A 15,327-nucleotide genomic window follows, 5' to 3' on the forward strand; every position below is an offset into this window, starting at 1 on the left:
ACATACATATATACCTATACTGTATATACCTTTATATACATATATACATACATATATACCTATACTGGCTCACCTGCATTGGCTTCCTGTGCACTTAAGATGTGACTTTAAGGTTTTACTACTTACGTATAAAATACTACACGGTCTAGCTCCATCCTATCTTGCCGATTGTATTGTACCATATGTCCCGGCAAGAAATCTGCCTTCAAAAGACTCCGGCTTATTAGTGATTCCCAAAGCCCAAAAAAAGTCTGCGGGCTATAGAGCGTTTTCCGTTCGGGCTCCAGTACTCTGGAATGCCCTCCCGGTAACAGTTCGCGATGCCACCTCAGTAGAAGCATTTAAGTCTCACCTTAAAACTCATTTGTATACTCTAGCCTTTAAATAGACTCCCTTTTTAGACCAGTTGATCTGCCGTTTCTTTTCTTTTTCTTCTATGTCCCACTCTCCCGTGTGGAGGGGGTCCGGTCCGATCCGGTGGCCATGTACTGCTTGCCTGTGTATCGGCTGGGGACATCTCTGCGCTGCTGGTCCGCCTACGCTTGGGATGGTTTCCTGCTGGCTCCGCTGTGAACGGGACTCTCGCTGCTGTGTCTTGGATCCTCTTTGGACTGGACTCTCGCGACTGTGTTGTATCCATCGTGGATTGAACTTTCACAGTATCATGTTAGACCCGCTCGACATCCATTGCTTTCCTCCTCTCCAAGGTTCTCATAGTCATCATTGTCACCGACGTCCCACTGGGTCATTATTGTCACCAATGTCCCACTGGGTGTGAGTTTTCCTACCGAGGATGTCGTGGTGCTTTGTGCAGCCCTTTGAGACACTAGTGATTTAGGGCTATATAAGTAAACATTGATTGATTGATTGATTGAATAAGTTACTTCTTTTTTTTTTGCTATCCTCCTGTTGTGGGGTAGGCTGCTCGTAAACGCGCATGCTTGTTAAAATCCTATGCTGTTGCAAAAAGAGCGATAAACAGAAAGGCGTTTAATTCGCCAAAATTCACCCATTTAGAGTTCGGAAATCGGTTAAAAAAACATATGGTCTTTTTCTGCACCATCAAGGTATATATTGACGCTTACATAGGTCTGCTGATAATGTTCCCCTTTAAAGGGGAACATTTTCACAATTTCGAAAGGGTTAAAAACAATAAAAATCAGTTCCCAGTGGCTTGTTGTATTTTTTGAATTTTTTTTCAAAATTTTACCGGTCCCGGAATATTCCGAAAAAAAGCTTTAAAGTGCTTGATTTTCGCTATTTGCGATGCCACTATCCATTTCCCTGTGACGTCACACAGTGCTGCCAATGTAAACAAACAATGGGAATAGCACAGCAAGATATAGCGACATTAGCTCGGATTCAGACTCGGATTTCAGCGGCTTAAGCGATTCAACAGATTACGCATGTATTGAAACAGATGGTTGGAGTATGAAAGTATTGAAGAAGAAACTGAAGCTATTGAGCGAATAGCTTTTGAGGCTATCCATAGCCATAGCATGGCCGAATAGCTGCGTTAGCATCGGCGGTAAAATGTGCGGACCAAACGATCAGGACTTTCGCATCTTTTGACACTGGAGCAACTTAAATCCGTCGATTGGTAAGTGTTTGTTTCGCATTAAATGTGGGTGGAAGGAAACGTAATATAGTTGCAAATGCATCTGCAGGTTATCCATACATCTCTGTGCCATGTCTGCTTTAGCACCGCCGGTAAATAGCATGTTAGCATTGATTAGCGTAGCATGTTGGCATCGATTAGCTGGCAGTCACGCCGCGACCAAATATGTCTGATTAGCACATAAGTCAACATCAACAAAACTCTCCTTTGTGATTTCGTTGACTTAATCGTTGCAAATGCATCTGCAGGTTATCCATACATCTCTGTGCCATGTCTGCTTTAGCACCGCCGGTAAATAGCATGTTAGCATTGATTAGCATAGCATGTTGGCATCGATTAGCTGGCAGTCACGCCGCGACCAAATATGTCTGATTAGCACATAAGTCAACATCAACAAAACTCTCCTTTGTGATTTCGTTGACTTAATCGTTGCAAATGCATCTGCAGGTTATCCATACATCTCTGTGCCATGTCTGTCTTAGCATCGCCGGTCAAATGTGGAGACACTCTGGTACATTCAATGGGGGTCTGGCGGCAGACACTTTGGCATCTTGGGGCCAGTGGTGCAACTTGAATCCCTCCCTGTTAGTGTTGTTACACCCTCCGACAACACACCGACGAGGCATGATGTCTCCAAGGTTCCAAAAAATGGTCGAAAAAAACGGAAACTAACAGAGCTGAGACCCTGTGTTTGTAATGTGTTGAAAATGAAAATGGTGGGTGTGTTACCTCGGCGACGTCACGTTCTGACGTCATCGCCAAAAGAGTGATAAACAGAAAGGCATTTAATTCGCCAAAATTCACCCATTTAGAGTTCGGAAATCGGTTAAAAAAATAGATGGTCTTTTTTCTGCACCATCAAGGTATATATTGACGCTTACATAGGTCTGCTGATAATGTTCCCCTTTAAGTGAGAAAATGCCATTTTTCTGTCAGTCTGCCGTCTGTCACTGCTAGAAGAGATTCTCTGTCTTGAGCAAGAGTTTCGCTCTAAATGCATCAAACATCTACTGAGATTGTGGCTGCTTTGTCTTCCTGTTTTTGTTCCCCTCTTGACACTTTTTGGGATTGAAATAAATGTTTGTAAACTCTTGCCAACTGCGTGACTTGCCATCCTTGATTTGAAGTCTGGTTTGCAAAGGATGTCGTAGTGGTTTGTGTTGTGGTTTGTGCAGCCCTTTGAGACACTAGTGATTTAGGGCTATATAAGTAAACATTGATTGATTTTTTGAACTACTACTAGCATCACTATGAGCCTGTTGACCTTCTAGAAACTTAAACTGCAGCTCAGCTCGCTCGCAGTTCTGGCTTGAGGTGAAGGCTAATTAGCTTTTAGCGTAACGTTAGCTCATTTTGCTGTGTGTGTGTTAGGGGCAGCAAAGCCCTGTCTGTCTGTTATTTCATTGAACTCCATGGTGTTCAGGGATGAATAGTCTCCTATTGCTGTTGTACTATATTTTCCAGCTATAGTTCTATTAATCATTCGTAATGTAGCAGCCTAGTTTTGAATGGCAGGGTCCCTGCTATCTATCACATCTTGACAAAAATATAACATTTACATAATAAAAGTCAACTACAAGCTTCCCAAATGCTGTAATAAATTAAGCATGATGAGTGGATGTTGCACTTTTTATATGTAGAAAAAAGGTTTTGTAATTTTATTTAATCAAAACAACAACTTGAGGCAGTTTAATGTGGATTAACGTGGGCAGAATTATTATAGTGTTCCCAATGTTAAAAGGATAAAGCCATTGTTTACAAATTTGGTAAATAAATAACCCAAAAATTAATATTTTGTTGTTTTCTTACTGTACCGAAAATGAACCGAACCGTGACCTCTAAACCGAGGTACGTACCGAACCGAAATTTTTGTGTACCGTTACACCCCTAAGGCATGGTGATGCAGTGTGTACATGTAGCTAGCCTAAATAGCATGTTAGCATCGATTAGCTTGCAATCAAAACAACAACTTGAGGCAGTTTAATGTTGATTAACGTGGGCAGAATTATTATAGTGTTCCCAATGTTAAAAGGATAAAGCCATTGTTTACAAATTTGGTAAATAAATAACCCAAAAATTAATATTTTGTTGTTTTCTTACTGTACCGAAAATGAACCGAACCGTGACCTCTAAACCGAGGTACGTACCGAACCGAAATTTTTGTGTACCGTTACACCCCTAAGGCATGGTGATGCAGTGTGTACATGTAGCTAGCCTAAATAGCATGTTAGCATCGATTAGCTTGCAATCAAAACAACAACTTGAGGCAGTTTAATGTTGATTAACGTGGGCAGAATTATTATAGTGTTCCCAATGTTAAAAGGATAAAGCCATTGTTTACAAATTTGGTAAATAAATAACCCCAAAAATTAATATTTTGTTGTTTTCTTACTGTACCGAAAATGAACCGAACCGTGACCTCTAAACCGAGGCACGTACCGAACCGAAATTTTTGTGTACCGTTACACCCCTAAGGCATAATGATGCAATGTGTACATGTAGCTAGCCTAAATAGCATGTTAGCATCGATTAGCTTGCAATCAAAACAACAACTTGAGGCAGTTTAATGTTGATTAACGTGGGCAGAATTATTATAGTGTTCCCAATGTTAAAAGGATAAAGCCATTGTTTACAAATTTGGTAAATAAATAACCCCAAAAATTAATATTTTGTTGTTTTCTTACTGTACCGAAAATGAACCGAACCGTGACCTCTAAACCGAGGCACGTACCGAACCAAAATTTTTGTGTACCGTTACACCCCTAAGGCATAATGATGCAATGTGTACATGTAGCTAGCCTAAATAGCATGTTAGCATCGATTAGCTTGCAATCAAAACAACAACTTGAGGCAGTTTAATGTTGATTAACGTGGGCAGAATTATTATAGTGTTCCCAATGTTAAAAGGATAAAGCCATTGTTTACAAATTTGGTAAATAAATAACCCCAAAAATTAATATTTTGTTGTTTTCTTACTGTACCGAAAATGAACCGAACCGTGACCTCTAAACCGAGCTACATACCTAACCGAAATTTTTGTGTACCGTTACACCCCTAAGGCATAGTGATGCAATGTGTACATGTAGCTAGCCTAAATAGCATGTTAGCATCGATTAGCTTGCAATCACGCAGTGACCAAATATGTCTGATTAGCACACTCCGCATAAGTCAATAACATCAACAAAAACTCACCTTCGTGCATTCATGCGCAACGTTATAAGTTTGGTGGACAAAATGAGACGGAAAGAGAAGTGGCCTAAATCACGTCTTAGAAAGTCGGAGAAAGTTATAAATGTAAACCAGGGGTCAGCAACCCGCGGCTCTTTGATCACTCTGGTGGTCTAAACCGAGGCACGTACCGAACCGAAATTTTTGTGTACCGTTACACGGATTGTTGAAAATAAGAGTTGTGTCCTCACTCCCCTGAAATACCGGCTGATTCATAAAACCGGACACAATGGGAAGATGCAAAGATAGAAGCAGACTAACCTTGTCCATTGGAGTAGTACATCCACTTCTCTTTGACCTGCACAGGGTGCGCTGGCGCTTTCTTGCCAAGTCCCTTCTCTATGATACTGCTGGGGTCCTGCACGGGGCCTTTCTTCAGCACACGGGAGCTCTGAGAGACACTGCACGCCACGATCAGAACCAGCACCAGCAGAAGCAGCAGCACGATCATCCAGGGCAGGTGCTCGTTGATGTCAAAGTTGTCCTGGCTGCTGGGCCGGGGGGATCCTCTCCGAGTGGACCTGTTGTAGTTGGAAACCCAGCCTCCGCCGTCTCTGTTGAACCGCACAGCCATCTTACTGACCCCCTTGCCGGACCTGACTTCTGAACCCTCTAAGACTTCCACCGTCTTCTTCCGAGGACCAAGCAAAGAGTCAGCGTTTGTTTGGTCCCACCGGTGTGTGGCAGCCACCAGTTGTGTGCCAGCTGTGCAAGGCAAAGTCGGAGAGGGATGCAGAGTTGGGGGAATGGTGCGGATGTCTGGACTTGGATGTGTTCTCTCTGGTTTCCCATCTTTGTTTTTCATTTGTTGAATGGCTGCTGACCGGCTGTTGGAGCCTAGGATAAGAGCAAAGGATATTGATGAAGGGTAAGTGATGGGTGGATGGACCTGCCGGTTGACATGTGGTAGAGAAACATGTTTGCTTGACCGCTCTGTTCCATGTTAAAGGGGAACATTATCAGCAGACCTATGTAAGCGTCAATATATACCTTGATGGTGCAGAAAAAGACCATATATTTTTTAACCGATTTCCGAACTCTAAATGGGTGGATTTTGGCGAATTAAACGCCTTTCTGTTTATGGCTCTTTTTGACGTCACCGAGGTAACACACCCACCATTTTCATTTTCAACACAATGCAAACACCGGGTCTCAGCTCTGTTATTTTCCGTTTTTTTTTACTATTTTTTGGAACCTTGGAGACATCATGCCTCGTCGGTGTGTTGTCGGAGGGTGTAACAACACTAACAGGGAGGGATTCAAGTTGCACCACTGGCCCCAAGATGCCAAAGTGTCTGCCGCCAGACCCCCATTGAATGTACCAGAGTGTCTCCACATTTTACCGGCGATGACAGACATGGCACAGAGATGTATGGATAACCTGCAGATGCATTTGCAACGATAAAGTCAACGAAATCACAAAGGTGAGTTTTGTTGATGTTGTGCTAATCAGACATATTTGGTCGCGGCGTTACTGCCAGCTAATTGATGCTAACATGCTACGCTAATCGACGCTAACATGCTATTTACCGGCGGTGCTAAAGCAGATATGGCACAGAGATGTATGGATAACCTGCAGATGCATTTGCAACGATAAAGTTAACGAAATCAAAAAGGTGAGTTTTGTTGATGTTGTTGACTTATGTGCTAATCAGACATATTTGGTCGCGGCATGACTGCCAGCTAATCGATGCTAACATGCTACGCTAATCGACGCTAACATGCCATTTACCGGCGGTGCTAAAGCAGACATGGCACAGAGATGTATGGATAACCTGCAGATGCATTTGCAACTATATTACGTTTCCTTCCACCCACATTTAATGCGAAAAAAACACTTACCAATCGACGGATTTAAGTTACTCCAGTGTCACAAGATGCGAAATTCCTGACTGTTTGGTCCGCACATTTTACTGGCGATGCTAACGCAGCTATTCGGCCATGCTATGGCTATGAATAGCGTCAATAGCTATTCGCTCAATAGCTTCTGTTTCTTCTTCAATACTTTCATACTCCAACCGTCCGTTTCAATACATGCGTAATCTGCTGAATCGCTTAAGCCGCTGAAATTCGAGTCTGAATCCCAGCTAATGTCGCTATATATTGCTGTGCTATTCGCCATTGTTTGTTTACATTGGCAGCACTGTATGACGTCACAGGGAAATGGATAGTGGTTTCGAAGATAGCGAAAATAAGGCACTTTAAAGCTTTATTTAGGGATATTCCGGGACCGGTAAAATTTTGAAAAAAATTTCAAAAAATACAAAAAGCCACTGGGAACTGATTTTTATTGTTTTTAACCCTTTCGAAATTGTGATAATGTTCCCCTTTAAGCCGCTGAAATCCGAGTCTGAATCCGAGCTAATGTCGCTATATCTTGCTGTGCTATTCCCATTGTTTGTTTACATTGGCAGCACTGTGTGATGTCACAAGGAAATGAACAGTGTCTTCGAGAGAGCGAAAAAAAGGCACTTTAAAGCTTTATGTAGGGATATTCCTGGACCGGTAAAATTTTGAAAAACACTTCAAAAAATACAAAAAGCCACTGGGAACTGATTTTTATTGTTTTTAACTCTTTTGAAATTGTGATAATGTTCCCCTTTAAAGCTTCACAACAAACAAAGAAACACTGGCTGTGTTTGTGTTGCTAAAGGCAGCTGCGATCCACCTCTTTCCACCAACAGCATTCTTCTTTGACGTCTCCATTATTAATTGAACAAATTGCAAAAGATTCAGCAACACAGATGTCCAGAATACTGTGTAATGCGATTAAAATCGGACGACTTTTAGCCGTGAGTGGTGCTGGGATAAAATGTCCGCTCCAACCATATACGTCATCATTCCGCGACGTTTTCAACAGGACACTTAAAATTGCAATTTAGTAAACTAAAAAGGCCGTATTGGCATGTGTTGCAATGTTAATATTTCATCATTGATATATAAACTATCAGACTGCGTGGTCGATAGTAGTGGCTTTCAGTAAGCCTTTAAAAATGCCAATACACCCTTGGAATTGCATTAAATACAAAACAGAGTTTGACTTTTATCGCGGCTGGATACGTTCTTTCCTCTTTCCCACGGACTGATGACGTAACCGAGCCGTGGATCCTGCGCCAAAACAAACAGTGGCGACAGCATTACAGGCATGAGTGCCCGCGGGGGTGGAGCAGATCCCGGCTATGGATGGTGGATTCCCAGAAATGCCCCGCTGACTAAGAAGAGAGGTGACGACGGACTGAGACAACAAGTCCTCATGTTCCCTCACAATAGAATAGCAAGTGAGGAACAGGACTTGGAGAAGATGACCTCCCCCTGACCGCAAAGAGGAGCATTCCTGGAGCGAGGAAACACCACAAGTTTGTTACCAGGCCTGAGAATGGGCTTACTTTTTGCTTGGAGGGCTTTCATGAATGGAATGACTAGGAACTAGGGGTGTGGGTCGGTTTGCAGCCGGGTGTGAAGCGACCGGAATGAGAATCAGCACCTCCAATGGTTCTCGCCCGGAAATGGGTGGAATGCCATCTCCGGGTTGGGGAGGAGACCCTGCCCCAAGTGGAGGAGTTCAAGTACCTAGGAGTCTTGTTCACGAGTGAGGGAAGAGTGGATGGTGAGATCGACAGGCGGATCGGTGCGGCGTCTTCAGTAATGCGGACGTTGTATCGATCCGTTGTGGTGAAGAAGGAGCTGAGCCGGAAGGCAAAGCTCTCGATTTACCGGTCGATCTACGTTCCCATCCTCACCTATGGTCATGAGCTTTGGGTCATGACCGAAAGGATAAGATCACGGGTACAAGCGGCCCAAATGAGTTTCCTCCGCCGTGTGGCGGGTCTCTCCCTTAGAGATAGGGTGAGAAGCTCTGCCATCCGGGAGGAACTCAAAGTAAAGCCGCTACTCCTTCACATGGAGAGGAGCCAGATGAGGTGGTTCGGGCATCTGGTCAGGATGCCACCCGAACGCCTCCCTAGGGAGGTGTTTAGGGCACGTCCAATCGGTAGGAGACCCAGGACACGTTGGGAAGACTATGTCTCCCGGCTGGCCTGGGAACGCCTCGGGATCCCCCGGGAAGAGCTAGACGAAGTGGCTGGGGAGAGGGAAGTCTGGGTTTCCCTGCTTAGGCTGTCGCCCCCGCGACCCAACCTCGGATAAGCGGAAGAAGATGGATGGATAGGGGTGTGGGAAAAAATCGATTCGAATACATTGTGCGATTTATAATCGATTCTCATTTTTAAAAAATCGATTTTCTTTTTATCAATCCAACAAACCGCACAGCAATACCACAACAATGCAATCCAATTCCAAAACCGAACCTGACCCAGCAACACTCAGAACTGCAATAAACAGAGCAAATGAGAGGAGACACCACACAGAACAAACCAAAAGTAGTGAAATTATCAACAACAGTATCAATATTAGTTATAATTTCAGCATAGCAGTGATTAAAAATCCCTCATTGACATTATCATTAGACATTTATAAAAAATAATAAAAAAGAACAAGTGGCTTACACTTGCATGGCATCTCATAAGCTGGACAACACACTGTGTCCAATGTTTTCACAAAGATAAAATAGGTCATATTTTTGGTTCGTTTAATAGTTAAAACAAATTTATATTATTGCAATCAGTTGATAAAACATTGTCCTTTACAATTATAAAAGCTTTTTTTTTTTTTTTTAAATCTACTACTCTGCTAGCATGTCAGCAGACTGGGGTAGATCCTGCTGAAATCTATGTATTTGTCAGGCTTGGACTTGGTCTTGGGTTGTTTTCCCGAGGTGCAAAGCGAGTGGAGTGGAAACGGCGTGAAGGAAGGTACATCTTTATTTTAACTCTAAAACTAAAAACAGGAACCAACAAAAAGCGCGCACAATGGCGGTACAAAAAAACCGGGCTATGAAACAAAAGACTAGCACAAAGGCTATAAACTACAAACATGAAACGAAAACACTTGCGCGGTGGCATGAATAACAAAAAACTTACGTGGACAAAATGGACAGCATTGCAAGGCATGAAGCAGATAATCAAGGTGCGTGAATGAGGTGATGTTGCCAGACTGACTAACTGGTAACGGTGGCTTAAATAATGAACATAAGTGAAAACAGGTGTGAGACAGGACGGGTGAACTGATTGGTTGTCATGGTAACAAAACAGGGAGTGGGAAAAAAAAAAGGAACTTAAGAGTCCAAAGGGTCAAAAGCACCTGGTATTCCTAGGCAGTCTCCCATCCAAGTACTAACCAGGCCAGACACTGCTTAGCTTTGAGAACAGATAAGATTGGGGATGCTCAGGTTAGTATGGCCGTACAAAACTCATGATCAGACATGACAGAAAACTAAATCAGTTGGCATGGTAAGGCAAAACAAAACTAAATGTCCAAAAAACTAAACATAGCATGACCAAAACAAAACATGAACCATAGGCGTGACAGTATTGAATGAATACAGAATCCTTTTGAATCGGAAAAATATAGTTTTTGAATCAGGAATCGAATCGAAAAAAATCGATATATTATCGAATCGTGACCCCAAGAATCGATATTGAATCAAATCGTGGGACACCCAAAGATTCGCAGCCCTACTAGGAACCTAGGTCAGCACAAACAAAGTATCGCTTACCTTTGTGATCTTTCAGCGATGTTGCTAAGTGCTGTCCAAGTGGAAGGGAAGATGAGTTGGCTGCGGTGGGCGGTCCGCAGACGTTATCGGTCTCTCTGGTTCCCACTGTGAGCAGCATCAGCCCCTGGGCTTGGCAGTCCGAGTGGGCTTGGCACTTGAGGGCTCTGGACTCCACACGGGAGAAAGTTCCTTTGGTGCACGGCTTGCAGAGAACATCTTCTGTGCCACTACCCCGCTTTCTCACCCTTGTCCCTGGCGGGCACATGGAGTGGGGGGTACACTCTGTGCCACCTTCCCCCGATAAGAATCTGCCAGGCGGGCATATGCACATACGGTCCCGGGTGGCAGTGCAGGGTACTTCCTCAACGAGGCCTGCAGGACATGGAGTCTGGCAGCGATGGCATTGGACCACACCGTTTTCACCGCCCGTGAAGGTACCCGCAGGGCAGGGGGCGCACTCCCTCACGGACGTGGAGGAACAGTGGGCGGACACGTGAGTGCCTGCCGGGCACTTGTCGCAGACCAGCCGGGTGCCCGAGTCTGGGTCTATGTACTGATAGTAGCGAGGGGACAGGAGGGGCGGGTCAGCCCGGTTAGATGTCGTGGAAACCTGGGAGGAGATCTCAAGCACCAATGTCCACAGGACCTGAAGAAGAGAACATTTCTAAATGAGTTGGTTTTAATCAGAGGTGTATTTGTCATCAGATTTTTGAGCAACATTCGCTATGGTCCAGAGGCGGACGGAGTTCCCACATAAAACTCGGGCTGTAAGATTCAGAGACAAAACCGAATTGCAATTTTTCTCTGTCAGGTTAAAGTTAAAGGGGAACATTATCAGCAGACCTATGTAAGCGTCAATATATACCTTGATGGTGCAGAAAAAAGACAAAGTATTTTTTTAACCGATTTCCGAACTCTAAATGGGTGAATTTTGGCGAATTAAACGCCTTTCTGTTTATCGGTCTTTTAGCGATGACGTCACCGAGGTAACACAGCCGCCATTTTCATTTTCACATTACAAACACCGGGTCTCAGCTCTGTTATTTTCCGTTTTTTCGACTATTTTTTGGAACCTTGGAGACATCATGCCTCGTCGGTGTGTTGTCGGAGGGTGTAACAACACTAACAGGGAGGGATTCAAGTTGCACCACCGGCAAGAAATCTGCCGCCAGACCCCCATTGAATGTACCAAAGTGTTTCCACATTTTACAGACATGGCACAGAGATGTATGGATAACCTGCAGATGCATTTGCAACAATAAACTCAACGAAATCACAAAGGTGAGTTTTGTTGATGTTGTTGACTTATGTGCTAATCAGACATCTTTGGTCACGGCATGACTGCCAGCTAATGGATGCTAACATGCTACGCTAATCCATGCTAACATGCCATTTACGCTAGCTGTATGTACATTTGAAACTAGATACCCATATTTAATGCGAAACAAACACTTACCAATCGACGGATTTAAGTTGCTCCAGTGTCACAAGATGCAAAAGTCCTGATCGTTTGGTCCGCACATTTTACCGGCGATGCTAATAAGGCAGCCATGCTATGGGCCACTTCATTAGGTACACCCACGCTATAGCCGAATAGCTATTCGCTTCAATTTCTTCTTCAATTTCGCTTTCGCTATCTGCCTCCATACTCCGACCATCCGTTTCAATGCATGCGTAATCTGTTGAATCGCTTAAGCCGCTGAAATCCGAGTCTGAATCCGAGCTAATGTCGCTATATCTTGCTGTGGTAACCGCCATGTTTGTTTGTATTGGCAGCCCTGTGTGACGTCACAGGGAAATGGATAGTGGTTTCGAAGATAGCGAAAATAAGGCACTTTAAAGCTTTATTCAGGGATATTCCGGGACCGGTAAAATTTTGAAAAAAATTTCAAAAAATACAACAAGCCACTGGGAAATGATTATTTTTTATTTTAACCCTTTTGAAATTGTGATAATGTTCCCCTTTAAAGTACCAATGATTGTCTCACACACACTAGGTGTGGTGAAATTATTCTCTGCATTTGACCCATCCCCTTAATCACCTCCTGGGAGGTGAGGGGAGCAGTGGGGGAATCATTTATGGTGATTTAACCCCCAATTCCAACCCTTGATGCTGAGTGCCAAGCAGGGAGGTAATGGATCCCATTTTTTTATAGTCTTTTGGTATGACTCGGACCCGTCCGAGTCATACCAAAAACTCATACAGAGTCTTTGTAGCATACTCACCCAACTCTACATGCCCCTAAAGCTGACCAACACGCCGGACTGTAGTCAGTTGGAAGCGTGTCTTAATGAAATTAAACAATGGATGTCCGCTAATTTTTTGCAACTTAACGCCAAAAAAACGGAAATGCTGATTATCGGTCCTGCTAGACACCGAACTCTATTTAATAATACAACTTTAACATTTGACAACCAAATAATAAAACAAGGTGACTTGGTAAAAAATCTGGGTATTATCTTCGACCCAACTCTCTCCTTTGAGGCACACATTAAAAGCGTTACTAAAACGGCCTTCTTTCATCTCCGTAATATCGCTAAAATTCGCTCCATTTTGTCCACTAAAGACGCCGAGATCATTATCCATGCGTTTGTTACGTCTCGCCTCGATTACTGTAACGTATTATTTTCGGGTCTCTCCATGTCTAGCATTAAAAGATTACAGTTGGTACAAAATGCGGCTGCTAGACTTTTGACAAGAACAAGAAAGTTTGATCACATTACGCCTGTACTGTATATACCTTTATATACATATATACATACATATATACCTGTACTGTATATAACTTTATATACATACATACATACATATATACCTATACTGTATATACCTTTATATACATATATACATACATATATACCTATACTGTATATACCTTTATATACATATATACATACATATATACCTATACTGTATATACCTTTATATACATATATACATACATATATACCTATACTGGCTCACCTGCACTGGCTTCCTGTGCACTTAAGATGTGACTTTAAGGTTTTACTACTTATGTATAAAATACTACACGGTCTAGCTCCATCCTATCTTGCCGATTGTATTTTACCATATGTCCCGGCAAGAAATCTGCATTCAAAAGACTCCGGCTTATTAGTGATTCCTAAAGCCCAAAAAAAGTCTGCGGGCTATAGAGCGTTTTCATTTCGGGCTCCAGTACTCTGGAATGCCCTCCCGGTAACAGTTCGAGATGCTACCTCAGTAGAAGCATTTAAGTCTCACCTTAAAACTCATCTGTATACTCTAGCCTTTAAATAGACCTCCTTTTTAGACCAGTTGATCTGCCACTTCTTTTCTTTTTCTCCCATGTCCCCCCCTCCCTTGTGGAGGGGGTCCTATCCGATGACCATGGATGAAGTACTGGCTGTCCAGAGTCGAGACCCAGGATGGACCGCTCGCCTGTATCGGTTGGGGACATCTCTACGCTGCTGATAAGACTCCGCTTGAGATGGTTTCCTGTGGACGGGACTCTCGCTGCTGTCTCGGATCCGCTTTGAACTGAACTCTCGCGGCTGTGTTGGAGCCACTATGGATTGAACTTTCACAGTATCATGTTAGACCCGCTTGACATCCATTGCTTTCGGTCCCCTAGAGGGGGGGGGGTTGCCCACTTCTGAGGTCCTCTCCAAGGTTTCTCATAGTCAGCATTGTCACTGGCGTCCCACTGGATGTGAATTCTCCCTGCCCACTGGGTGTGAGTTTTCCTTGCCCTTTTGTGGGTTCTTCCGAGGATGTTGTAGTCGTAATGATTTGTGCAGTCCTTTGAGACATTTGTGATTGAGGGCTATATAAATAAACATTGATTGATTGAATATGGGTTGAAAAGGATTTGCAAATCATTGTATTCTGTTTATATTTACATCGAACACAATTTCCCAACTCATATGGAAACTTTAATGGATTATTTGTTGCAAGCCTATAAGTATGAATGAGTTTGTCTGCAAGTGTGCATGCTAGCAAATAGCACAATGAGGACACGAGGTTGTCACTGAGGCTCACACTGCTGCCCATGGACTGGGGGAGAGGGAACTATCACTCACATGGAAAGGGAGTGGGAAGAACACAAACATGCTTTTGTTTGATAACAACAGAGAAACGATTCATGGTCCAGTTAGCATGCCGTGTTGTCACCTCAGTATTTGTGCTCAAAACTAAGGCGGCGCTAACCATTCAACAGGATTAGAAACCAGCTTTCATTTAGAATTGTGTTACTTCCATCATTCCTTCAATTGATGCGGACTGCTGAGAGAGTTGGAACACTTCTCTTTAGTAAAGGAAATGTGTACATTGGATATAGATCAGGGGTCTCAGACACAAGATGTAATTTTGCGGCCCCCAGCTTAATATGAAAGTTTAATGTTAGTGCGGCCCGCAAGTTTTATATGAATGGCGCTTAAAAACATGTTATTTGGCTCCAAAATGGCTTTTTCAACGTTCTGGGCTGCCTACCCCTGCATTAGTGGAAAAGCGGCAAGTGAGTGAAAGCGACAGAGACGTTGCCAAGGAGACGAGGGTTTTCTTATGGCCCGGCTGCAGTCACACCGCGACACCTGTCCGTCTGTAATAACAGTCCCCTTAAACCTGGACCAATTCAAACCGTTATTTGTGTTTTTCATTGTTTAATTTGCATTGCCTCACACGATGAACACTACATATCAGGGGTGTAACGGTACGTGTATTTTTATTGAACCGTTTCGGTCCGGTTCAGAGGTGTATCAAACGAGTTTGTAAACTAAAGTCTTAACAAGCTGCTCTGCTTTTTGCCTCTGTCCGAGCACCAAGCATTGTTCCACCCACACAACCATCTGATTGGTTACATACAAATCCAATCAGCAGTGCGTATTC

General features: G+C 43.4%; 1 protein-coding gene across 1 annotated transcript in view; it reads right to left on the reverse strand.

Moving 5' to 3' along the window:
* Window positions 1–15,327, reverse strand: part of tnfrsf21 (tumor necrosis factor receptor superfamily, member 21) — a 60,549-nt gene that overhangs the window by 32,401 nt on the left and 12,821 nt on the right. Inside the window, exons 2-3 of the mRNA XM_061894078.1 lie at window positions 10,461–11,106; window positions 5,108–5,683 (exon numbers count right to left, since the gene is read on the reverse strand). Of these exons, the coding sequence (XP_061750062.1) occupies window positions 5,108–5,683; window positions 10,461–11,106 (1,222 nt within the window). The remainder of the gene's footprint in view (window positions 1–5,107; window positions 5,684–10,460; window positions 11,107–15,327) is intronic.

The sequence above is a fragment of the Nerophis ophidion genome, linkage group LG03 (genome assembly GCF_033978795.1).
Source record: "Nerophis ophidion isolate RoL-2023_Sa linkage group LG03, RoL_Noph_v1.0, whole genome shotgun sequence".
Lineage (NCBI taxonomy): Eukaryota > Metazoa > Chordata > Actinopteri > Syngnathiformes > Syngnathidae > Nerophis > Nerophis ophidion.